This window comes from Ctenopharyngodon idella, chromosome 10, assembly GCF_019924925.1.
Source record: "Ctenopharyngodon idella isolate HZGC_01 chromosome 10, HZGC01, whole genome shotgun sequence".
Lineage (NCBI taxonomy): Eukaryota > Metazoa > Chordata > Actinopteri > Cypriniformes > Xenocyprididae > Ctenopharyngodon > Ctenopharyngodon idella.
The window spans coordinates 10645798-10658365 of record NC_067229.1 but is presented as its reverse complement, the minus strand read 5'-3'; the positions used below and the strand labels follow the sequence as shown (position 1 = coordinate 10658365).

Genomic DNA, 12568 nt, shown 5'->3' with positions numbered 1-12568 from the left:
AAGTGACAAGGACATATTCTAGTTGTTTCTATTTTGTAAATACTTATCTGAATAACTGTCAGCTTGTTTCTGGATCATTCCTGGGATTCTGTAATATTTCAACTTAGATTTTTTTAAGCTACATATAATTTTTCTAAATACCCCACATCATTAGGCACATATCAAACCTCCAATGTATCATATTTTTTCCACCTCAGGCATTAAAGACCTTTTATTATTATTATTATTTTTTATTTATTATTATTATTATTATTATTTTTTTCAGATTTAAAACTTTTATTCCCAACCTTGTAACAGACAAATTGTGTCTTTGGTCTATTTATTTTTGTAAACAATGCTTTTAATTTAGATGTTTAACTAAAACCAGTTTTATTGTGTTAGTCCTTACATGTCAAGTGGTAATCAGCACCTATCTTCCCTGTTTTTTCCAAAAATATTGTGACAAGGTTGAGAATAGGGAGACATTGTCTTCAATTTTATATATATATATTTTAATTTAGTCTCTCATATTGAGCTGTGCTCTTCTCTGCATGGACAACACGGTCTTTCTGCTTCTGATGTTGGTGCAGTTTCTGACATTGGATGCTTGTAAATGTTACATTACATCAAATATTCTATTCATAATATTATGAGCTGTTATGATTTTAAGTATTGTATCTTTACTGAAGCAATGCCATTTTTTTATTATTATTAAAATTATTCATAAAATAAGTGAAAAACTCAACCGTCACAATTTTTCAACCCCGAAACAATGAGAAATATACAGATATGTGACAGGGTTGAGCATTTTTGCACAAAAAGGCCACTGCTTCTCTTTTATTGTAGGAGAGTAGACCATATATTGCAGCAATGAAATAAGTACATTGTATATACTTATGGATTAAAATAACATTTTCCATCTTAATGTTACATGATGGGTTTGAGTTAAGCGTGACAGTACCTTCCCTGACTATAATACTCCTCAAAAATTTATATATATATATATATATAAAAATAACTTCCCATCTTCTTTACCACTGTTAAAGAGATCTGTATAATGTCATTTCAAATTCAGTGAAGTGCCTCAGGGTCATGACAAAATGCTTAGTGTAGGCCTACGATAGAAATAGGACATTTATGATAAAAATGATTAAAATAATTATTTTTAAATAAGCTAAATTGCTGGCACAAAATATAATAGTATTGTAATATAACAATATAATATGTAACAAAATTTACAGTGGCCTCATAAATTTAAAACAAAGCAAAACACAACTGATCCACATTCTTTATTCTTCATTTTCTAAAAGTAGAGTTTAAAAACCTTGCTGTATTTTTGTTTAGTTAATTTAAAGAGGGTAGCTACACCGCTATCTTGATAACGAAAGTGACTTGAACGCACCTGACGTCGTAAACTACTTTTCCAACTCATAAATTCAAACTTCCAAACAGGATTTCAAAGCACCATAAAAAATGATTTGGACACACAAAATAAAACAGAATAAGATGCAAGTTTTCCAAGAATTTTATTGAAATACCAAGATAAATTTCAGTCCCAGTCCCTTGTTATTTCAAAAAGCGTGCTTTGGGTTTTAGCGTTGACGTCGCCAGCCTTCTTCCCAAAGCTCCTCCCACTCCCTTTATTTTTCTTTTTTGCTAAAACAGCAACATATTTCCTCTGATGCAAACCTATACAACAGGTCATTTGGCACATTTCCCCCGGTTGTCTTGACATTGTTCGAAGATTCGTAGCAGTTTCAAATCCAAACAAACATCATTCATATTCGTCGTTGAATTGTTTGCAGCATTTTCAGACTGTTTCTTCGGGTAACGTAAAAGACCGTGATTTAAAAAAAAAAAATAATAATACTACAAATAAATTCTCAGGACTAAATGTTTGGGGTTTACCTAGTAAATCTGTGATTGAGATTTATTTAAATTTTTAGTTGCTTTTAAACGATCAATTCAGAAGAGTTTGATTTGGCTTTATTAAAATTTTTGTAATTGCACTCCTAAAATCGCAACACTAAACTAATTCAGTCCAGGTAAATTTTGGGGAATTTGATAAATATTTGGCTTCAAATGCTCTTGAACATTAAACAGCAGTGTAAAACTGCTCTAAACACTGGCCTTTACCCTTTATGTCTTCAACAGTCAGAAAGCATGCATACACAGACAGACACGGCAAGTGTCTACTTGCAACAAAACCCAGGTAAGAGTAACAGCAAGAAGCTGAGCAAAGTGCTGAATTTTAATATTTAAACATAAAGAGTTCAGATATCAGAAGTACAACTGATGCTTCAACAGGACCTGACAGATGAGCAACTTGTGGTCGAGCTTCCACGAGGCGGACGCCACAGTAATGTGAGGAGCACGTCAGAGGTTTGTAATGGATCCTCCACGATGAGATGCCTTGATGGAATTTAACAGTCATCTCGTAATGAAAATACTGTCTGAAATGGTCAAACCCCCCACAAATACTCAGTATTCAGGCAAGCATTTAATTGCTAAAGGGTTCAGACAGTGAGCGAAGGTTGCGTTTCTGCCATTTTGTGTCTTCTTCACCAACCAGCCCATTGGAAACACCACAGGGCTACGTTAAAGGGATACAATCACAATTTTCTGGAAGAATACCAAGTAAGTTTGGCCGCAAACGTGATATGTTACCGTCACACTCATAACCAGCAATACTGGATTACTGTAGATACCTGAGGGATGACGCACGGCTCACATGAGGCACAATTTTGCAAGATATGCCTGCACTTTTTACAACCACACCTGATTCATGATTCAATAATATGATGAGGGTTGTGATAAAGAAATATTTTTCAGTCAAAAGCATGTAATATTGCAAAAATGTGCCGACACCGAAGCGCTACCCTCACTTCTGGAATGGCAAGTTCATCCGTATGGAGCTTTACCATGGCCGTCGCTTAATACTGATACTGTCAAAGCCTCTAAACAGACGGTGATCTCCCTCGGATAGGCATCCGATTCATGTCCATTGCACGTGGTCTAGCGCATTGCACAAAGGAGCCAGATAGTGCTATTTCAGACACTACAGCACTCTTTAAAAAAAAAAAAAAAGAAAAAAAAAAAATATGGGGAAAGGTGTACTGCGATAGGGATCTCTTGAAATCTAAGGCAGCTTTTGCATAAAATACTGACTGATTAAGGAAATAAAGACCAAAGGGATGGGACAAGATGTTTAGCACTCAATCTGAGTGTGAAATTATAATCGGACTGATGTATCCCGATGGAAGACAAAAAAGAAGAAAAAAATAAATATAAAAGAAAATAAAATATAGTTTATCATTAGGACCTTCCATTTTAGTACATAGAGAAAAAAAAAAAAATCCATTTCATTTTTTTTTTTTCCTTTTCATAAACCTTCAACTATGAGAATCTGGGAATGGGTGTTGGTTATCCCTGTTTGGAAAGCCTGGAAAAGATCTTCAAAGAACGTTTTTTCTTTCACACTTTCTTTCAGACCTTTGAGAAGGGAAGGGAGCTGGCAACCAATCCCATAATGCATTAGGCTACACAGGTTAGCATAGCAGAGTATGCCCATGTCCCAAGTCCCATAAAAAAAATAAAACAAAAAAAAATGAAATTCATGGGTCTGCATTGTCCTTACTAGAGCACTTGGCCCACTACAGAGGGGAAAAAGAAATCAGTTTCGTGGCATTTTACATTAGAGCAACTTGTTTTCAGAAAAAGCAAAGAAAAAACAAACAAAAAAATAATCCAGAGTTTTCCTTTTCTCAAGGGAGACAAAGAGGAAAAAAAAAAAAAAAAAAAAAAAAAGACAAAAATCTTGTTATTAGTGCCAGTTTTGAAGTTGCTGTTGATCATATTCTGCTATCAGTTTTTTTATATGTGCCAGTTTGTTGTGTAGATATTCACAGCGGTTCTTCTCTTGGCTATAGTTTGGATTAGTCTGTGAGAAAAGAAGAGAACGTGATCAGTATTTTGAACGTGAAATGTTCAAGGTGTTAAGTAACAAAAAAAAAAAAAAAAATAAAAAAATAAAAAAAATAAAAAGTGGAAGAGACTGTCGGCTTACCTTTTTTATTTTGCGATACTCTTCAAGTATCTGATTGTGGATTGTCTGTGAAAAGGAAAAACAGATCTTTTCAATGAGGTTCCTGCTTGAATCCAGCAGTTTCAAATGTGTAAGATCATCATAAACAAGCGAAATAGTTTGAAGAGTTCATGTAAAAACAGACTGTTTAGTCACGGCCTAGGTTGACGGGAAGCTCTAGGATCACTGAACCTGCTCAAATAATATCCATCCCTTAATTGCTAGACAACTAATATAGTGTGCTTGCCGTTTTCTGAGCCAATTTTGATTGAAAAGTCTGTTGAAGGCATTTAAACATTGTAAAATGTGTTAAATTGAGTCTTTGTAAAATGTGTTAAATTGAGTCTTTGTAAAATGTGTTAAATTGAGTCTTGGTAAAATGTGTTAAATTGAGTCTTGGTAGTAGCAAATTTTTTTTCTGGCTAATACTTCTAATATTAAATTAACAAGTATAATTAAACATTTTCTTACGTAAACAATTATGTTTGTAATTTATAAAAATAGCTCAATTTAACAGTCATGTCGAGTTAAAATATTTTTTTATGAAGTTGCTTCTAAATATGGATTGTCACTATTTCCAGCTCTTTTACAAAATAAAGTTAGCACCCAATCCCATTAGTGCTTATAGCACAAATTACGACTAACCAAAGTAGCAGCTGTCAAATATCCCCACCTACCGTTCAAGACACTCTACATACATTTTCTCCCATGTTTCTGCCTTTTTTCTTGTTTTTTTTCCCATACCATGTTGCTTAATTTTTCTAGCCAGATCTGGCAACACAGTTTTACATCTATAATGTAAGTGGCAGTTTTGTCACCTGACCCGTAACTCTCACTCTGGCCCCAAGCCAGTGGGACATCATTATTGAGCTCTATATGAATGTGTGTGGGAGAAAAATGATGCCTCACGACATTCTGCTCCGGTTATTTAACATTATTGCCTCTAATCAGTCAGCTGATTGTGTTGTTTATTTCATTACTCTCCCAGACTAGATTGGGAGAGGCAAGGGAAGAAAATCATGGTAACATTTTTCAATTTATCAACACATGAAAATTACAGTAGGACCCTGGATGAGTCAACCACACTCTTTAATTTCTCATTTTCCGGAGGAAGACGTGACTACTGGGATCAGGCAGGGGCCAACAGCATATTAATAAAAAATGAGTTGTAATCATATGCGTGGATGGACACTGCATTTTTGGTGTGGTATTTTCAATGAAGATACCTTGTACTTGTCTGTGCCTTGCTGGAGTTGTTTGAGCTCAGAGTCGAGTATAGTGAACTGTCGGGTGATGCTCTCTATCCGTGAATGGAGGCCCCGGTACTCGCTGTACTCTGCGTTGAAGTCGTTCTTGTAAGTCTGACGTTGCTCTTGCGAGCTTATCACGGTGTACTTTCTGTTGAGGAAACCAAGCGAAAAAAACACCAGTTTTGTAAATGTCATAAAAGTTTAATGTTATTTTCTTTTAGTTATACAATGTTTTTTCCTTTTTAACAAACCTGAGACAAAAGATAAGTGAAAAAAAACTGTTCCCTACTTGACAATGTACAAAGAGGTGCTTACAATAAATAGTCTGTTGTCTCCGATGAAGATGCAGGAATACTGGAGCTGTTGCATGTTCCGTTTAGACCTGAAAAGAAATAAGGTAAATTCAAGGACAGAGTTTTATCCTGCAGACTGAGGGACAAGGGCAGTATGCCATGACGTCAGTTCACACTTGTACTGGGAGAGGAAAAAAAAAAAAAAAAAAAAAAGGGGGGGGGGGGGGGGGGGGGATGTGCAAAAGTATACATTTTCAAAGCAGACTAGTTCAAAATTGACTAGTTGGAGGGATGTCTGCACTAACTGGTTGACTAGGTCAGTTGACTAGGTCAGTTGACTGGACTGTAAGTCTACGTTCAGACTGACAGTCCAAATCCGATTTTTGTGCATATCCCATTGAAATGCGATCAGATTTAACAAGTATGAATGGCCAAAAATCTAATTTAAATGCGTTTTACAAACCCATTTCGAGCCACATTCACATGTGGTTTGAAATCCTATTTAAATAGCATTTCTTGAAATCCGTTTCAGTCTGACTACTCATTTTTGTGTGGTTTATGTGACTTTCTCACGCCACGTAAAACAAACGACAGACGTTGTCATAGGAAACATGCTGAAAGTCGCTACAAAAAAAGGTCGTGTTGTTGCAAAGTGCTGGATGAGCAGAAAATAAGCCACACATACCACGTCCACGAAACATCCTATGTTTCTGCCGCTTCCTCATAAGGCGCAGTAGTCCAGCTCGGTGGCTGCATATTGTCATGTTGTAAAAAAGACAACATTTGTATTGCAAACCCCTCCATGTTGCGGTTGTTGTTTTTGACGTATGCCAACCAACGCAACGTCATTGCCATAGAAACCAATGCAGATATTCCGGAAAATGAAGAGCGGCATGGACACACAAAACGGATCCGAACAGTTGCGATACACAGTGTGGAAGTCAATAATTTTAGATCAGATTCCAATCGGATACACAAATAATCGGATTTGGACTGACAGTAAGAATGTAGCCTAAACGACTATTCAACTAACTGACCTCACTTACCAACTCTATAGGCAACTAGTTGGAGGGTTGTCTGAATGCCTATTAAACTGATCAACCATGCTAACACACTAGGTTGGCTGTTCGTTGGACTATTAATCAACTAGTTGGTAGGCTGTCTGAATAACTACTCAACTAACTGACTAGTCTATTAGACTACTGATCATAGTTGATGGATAATAGATGGACAGTCTGAATGACTATTCAACAACTAGTTGGTGTGGTGGGCTATCTGAACAACTATTCAATAACCATTCATATAATTGACCTCACTAACAGACTTGTCAGTTCTTAGACTATTAATCAACTAGTTGGTGAGCTGTCTGAATAACTATTTAGCTAATTGAATTCATTAATCAACTAGTCTGTTGTTAGACTATTAATCAAATAATTGATGGGTTGTCTGAGCGGCTATTATACAAATCAACCTCACTAACAAACTAGGCCGGTTGTTGGACAACTAATCGAATAGTTGGTGTGGTGGGCTGTCTGAACAACTATTCAAGTAATTGTCCTCAATGGCGACTAGGTTGGTTGTTGGACCAATTGACTAGTTGGTGAGATGCCTGAACAAATATTCAGCTAATGACCTCACTAACCCACCATGTCAGATTTTGGACTAGTAATTGACTACTTAAATAGGTGTTGTTCAGACAGCCCACACCACCAATTAATCGGCCTCACTAACGACTAGGTTGGTCGTTGGACTAATTGACAAGTCAGTGGGTTGTCTGAACGATTATTCCACTAATTACTTCCGAATATGTCAGTTGATAGGCCTCCTCTACAACTATTAGAGGAAGCCTATCAACTAGAGATTATATAAACCACACTTAGTGACCGAGTCGGTTGTTTATTAAACAACTTTTTTTTTTTGATACTCTTCAAAATACTAAAAGATTAGAAGTGTAAATTCTTTTCCATCATAGACCTAATTGAGATGTTACACTAGATTCAGATGGGACAAAAGTTCACCTGCTGCATTCTGAGGTGCTTTCTGACCTCATAACCCATGACATTATAAATTATTCAGAGAAACTAATCCGCACCTGTCCTCCTATCGCTTGTTGTGACATCACAGGTTTTCCTCTGATCCAAGCCATGGTCTTCATCAACTCTCCTCTCCTTCTTCATGTCCCGCTCTCGGTCTTTCTCCTTGGACTTGTCTTTGTCCTTGTGTTTTTTGGACTTCTTCTTAGACTTGCCATGCAGTGAGGGTTGAGCGGTCCGGGTCTGAGATCCGTCCAGGCTGCTGTGGGTTAGGGATGTGGAGTCCAGACCTTCCTCTTGTGTTGTGGAGCGAGGGGCGAATGACGGGGGCTGACTCAGTCTTTCCGCCACTGCCGCCTCTTGATTTTCACAGTCTCTACCGTTGGAGTCATTGCTGACATCCGAAAGGGGGTCGAAGGGTCGGGGGATCTCCAGCGGAGGGAATTGAGAGCTCGACGATGTCTCTGCTGCTTGAGAACTAGAAGGGTCCTTCCCATTGGATGAGCTCAGTTTGCCATTGATGAGCCCTGTAGACTTGCTAGCTAGATGCGATATTCTGGGTTTCTTATTGGCCAGGGGATCGATAAACTCTGCTGCAGGTCGTTTCTGTTGGCCATGAACAATGATGGTTCATAAAACTGGGATGGTTTAAATGCAGTCAAATATTAAATGGCGATTAAATGTTTTGCAGTTGTTTACTAGTAGCTGCGAATGATTATGAAGATAAATGTGGGAGCAGGAAAGAATTAACCCTTACATATTCCCTCATAACACAAACAGATCCATCATAACAGTTCTATACCGGCTTTGACAGGTCTAAAATGGGGCAAAAGGCTGACCTGAGAGGGTGAGCTGCTGGCTTGCTCTTTGTGCGGGCTGACCGGGCTCTCCCCTAACACAGGGGCACTGCTCTGAGGCTTACACAGTTTTCTGTGGAGAATGAAAGACAAGAATCATCAGTTTAAAAGAGCCAAGGAACTGCCTCAGTGGGATCAAAAGAACCTGACTAATCCAGAAAAGTGCTGTAGACTGTGCTGTACATGTTTTACCTTTAATTTGTGTGCATGTATAGCTCTAGAAAATTAAACTAAATTAACAGGCATTTTGATATTTCATACCAGTTAAGCTTCAATAATTAATATCTCACTGATAAAGATCCATCTGAACTTGTCGTACATGTTTACTCATAACAAGATGCTGGTTATGTGAATATTGTGTCCACAACGTCAACATTTTTTATTATTCCGACTAATCTTCATGTCACTTAGGCAAATGCATTAATACACTAAACAAATTTAAATGGCACAGCAGAAAAACAAATTTACTGGCCAAAATTAAGATTTTTGAAAAAAGATTGACCAACTTGTCAAAAAAAAAAAAATATATACATACATCAAAATATGGCAAGTGTAAATGCATACAAATTTGTCAAGTGGTATAAATGTAGTGTCGTTTATCATGCGAAACACGACCACATAGTAGAGAATGGGCACTCTAATCACTTCAGATGATTTAATTTTCCATATAAATGTGTATATTTTAATATCAAATATGGTAACTGTTAAATGCACTAAAATGTAATGCGATCAAACATTCAGCCAAAGTTCATAATGCTGCTTGAGGTCAAGTGCACTTAAACAGAGTTTGTGTGCATGTCAACAGAGGGCAGTATGACATGGCCCAATGCATCCCAATAGCAGCCTGCCTCCGTCGAGGGTGCTTGGACAGGGGTCTATGCCTACGAGTAGGTGGGTGGGTATAAGTCGCTATGGTCTCCATCGAACTGCCTGTGCCCATGCACGGCCAGGGCTTGGACCTGTGCCACCCACACACGGATCAGCATGTGCTGGAATAAGGTTGCATCACTAACCTCCCAACTGCACACAGCCATGGCTCTTACATGACAGCACCTCGTTCATGATCAGATGGGAAAGTGGGTGGGTGTGAGAGGGGGGGTGTGCGGACGTAAAAAGGCCTGTCAGCTGATAAGCTTCACCACCAGGCTCAAAGTGCAAGCGTGTGGAGTGTGTTCCACCTGGGTGTTGGGTTTGTTTCTGGCAAATGTTTTCATTTTGTTTTGAACGGATATCACAACACCATGTTCTCGCCAATCTAGCATGCAGCATGACCTCTCTAAATTTAGCTTTCAGGGGTCAGTCTTACACAAGAGTTCATGGGAACCCAGACTTTTCCATGTAAAGGCACCCAACATAATCAGGCCAGTTTTGGGCCCATTTCCCCTCTTCTGACAATCCTAGGTAAAGTCCCAATTATCTTGATTGTTCTACAGATTCTTATCAGATTTTCCTGTGGTTTGAGGTGTTGAGTGATTGAATCAGCTTGGAAGAACGTCGGGCCGCACCGATCTCAAATCGTAAATATCCAACATGAATCCTGTTGTGTGGGGGGAACCCGAGGACAAACGTGCACTTGTCATGTGGAACAAAATGATAAATAATCAGAAAGTGAGCTGACTGAAAATGGAAGACACCACTTCATAGAAACTCCCCCCCCCACAAATTTTCTGTAAAAAGCAGTCGAAACACTACTATTGCCATTTTTCTTGCCCATTGTCCGCCATGTTTATTTACTCTAAAGTTGCGTTTGACCGCGAGAATTGAGAATTGAGTATATTGTGGTTATTACCTACTATCTAAGTAGCACCATGTTGTTTTGAGAATACATCAAATATTTGAGATGTGATTAAATTACCCTGTAATTTAATTATATAAAACCATATAATTACCATAATAATAATAATAATATACAATACAATAATCAAGCATTCTATTGTATATGGAAAGAGTCCTTAAACTTTACTGAATAATGTATAAACATACCAGGGAGAAATAAATAAAAATAGTGAGAAATAGTTAGAAATAAAAAAAAAAAACAAATCTGCACATCACAAGAGTGTCCTTAAACTTTACTGCATAATCTATATGTATTAGGGGTGTAACGGTACATGTATGTACATGTACTCAATGGGATTTTCCTGGTTAAATAAAGGACAAATAAATGAATAAAATTATTATATTTTACTTTTCTTCTTTTTTTTTTTTTTTTAACCTGTTAGTAATGTTTTGTTTAAATCAATGTCATGAAAACAAGTTATGAAAGTAACTGTGTAAATGGTTATATTTCAAAAATTAATTGGAGTAGAAAAAATAATTTTATAATTAGATTTAGAAGTTAATGCAAAACCTGCCTTATGTGCAATTTACTTTTTTTTTTTTTTTTAATTTGAGTGTTTATTATATCTAAAAATAAATAGCAACTGAATGTAATAGTTTGGGCTCTATTGTTAATTGTAACTTTTAATATTATAGTAATATGCAAGAAAGGGCTCCCTGTATATAGTTCACAACATTAGCTGAGATAGATTTTTTTTCCATCCTTAAGAAAATGTTAATAACTGAATTTCTTCAAAACCAGTAACCCCCACCCCCCGACGTACTGAGCCCATACCAAACTTTAATACCGAGGTACGTAACGAACCATGTTTGTGTACCATTACACCCCTAATATGTATAAATACACCGGGAGTGAGAATAAAAAAATAAATAACAACAATAATAATAATAATAATAATAATAATAATAAAAAATTAAATTAAAATTGCTTAAAGAAGAAATTAAAATAAATTCTAAGGAAAAAAAATTTAAGATAATTCAGTGTGGATATGAAAGTCAATGAGTCTTACCGTACAAGAATTCTCTTCAGAATCTGTTGGTCCACCTCATTGTAACCAGGCCAGTCCTTCTGAACTTCCTTAAATAAACAATCCTTCAATGTGAAGGTGTTGTCCTTACCATTCAGGTTAGCCACCTACACTCAGCCAGGGAGGAAAAAAAGAAAAAAAGAAAAGAAAAATGAAACAAGAGGCTTAAGTCTTTGGCTTTCTAAAAATAAGAGTACAAGCACTGTATTTCAACACCAGTGCAGAAAAACAACACTACAACAGCGTGCTGACAGCCTCTGTGTATTATATGCTTTGGCTTTAGGCAGGCCTGAGTTTGTTTGTCTATGTATTGACAAATGTGTCTAGGTTGAGCCATTATGTCCAAGTAGACATGATTTAGAATGGGTCAAACAAACTAAATTAGTCAAACTAAAACCATAACTTTGAAAGAGCTTCCATACTTGCATATTACTTGTACTATTTTTACAGCATGCAGTGTATATCGTATTTTAGCATGCATGTAACTGAATAAAGTTATCAATTAGTATTTAAAGTGCTGGTTATGAACCTGTTGCAGGAGGCTGTCCAACGTCTCCTTGTCCTGAGGAGACAGGCCTTCCTTCGTGAGCCGCACCAACAGTTCGGGTTTGCGGTAGGGCTTGAGGGCCAGTAAATGCACTAGCCGTTCCCTCAGCGGCCGTGGCGGGCTCTTTTTCTGACTGCTGGAGATGATAACCGGCCGCGAGATCCGCCGCAACGGAGCCACATCGGATGCACCCGTTATCGGCTTCCGGATTTGTACACGCTTACCTGAACAGCGAAGGAAAAAAGTTGGTCAAAATGGACATCTGTTTAAATGTTGAAAAGAGGGTAGTCTCTTGAATGAGAAAGTATTAATTTCTCATTTGTAGACTTTTTTTAAATAACTTTTTTATCCCTCTGCAAATTTCAACATTTCACAAAATAACATTAAGGCCTAATATTACAGATACAAAACAATAATGAAATAAAATGGGTGACGATGTGAGATGTCCGATTTCTTTTAAGCTTTGATAACTACATTTCACAATACAAACAATGCAAATTACTTTTTAACCAAGTTTCTAAAATTGTGTGAAATTGTATTTTTTAAAACTATATACAAACAAATACATTTCAAACATACAAATCATACATTTGAAACAATTTTTTATAATTTATTCGGAACAGATTTCGGCCAAATATTTAAAATATATAAATTATTTAAC

The 12568-nt window shown here is 36.9% G+C and overlaps 1 protein-coding gene across 1 annotated transcript in view; it reads right to left on the bottom strand.

Annotated features, from left to right (window-relative positions):
- Nucleotides 1-1488: 1488 nt before the first annotated feature.
- The window catches only part of ell (elongation factor RNA polymerase II), a 38371-nt gene continuing 27291 nt past the window's right edge, over nucleotides 1489-12568 (bottom strand). The window contains exons 5-12 of the mRNA XM_051909437.1: nucleotides 11890-12131; nucleotides 11343-11467; nucleotides 8479-8569; nucleotides 7699-8245; nucleotides 5629-5695; nucleotides 5290-5461; nucleotides 4046-4090; nucleotides 1489-3919 (exon numbers count right to left, since the gene is read on the bottom strand). Coding sequence (XP_051765397.1) covers nucleotides 3803-3919; nucleotides 4046-4090; nucleotides 5290-5461; nucleotides 5629-5695; nucleotides 7699-8245; nucleotides 8479-8569; nucleotides 11343-11467; nucleotides 11890-12131 — 1406 coding nt within the window. The 3' untranslated portion in view covers nucleotides 1489-3802. The remainder of the gene's footprint in view (nucleotides 3920-4045; nucleotides 4091-5289; nucleotides 5462-5628; nucleotides 5696-7698; nucleotides 8246-8478; nucleotides 8570-11342; nucleotides 11468-11889; nucleotides 12132-12568) is intronic.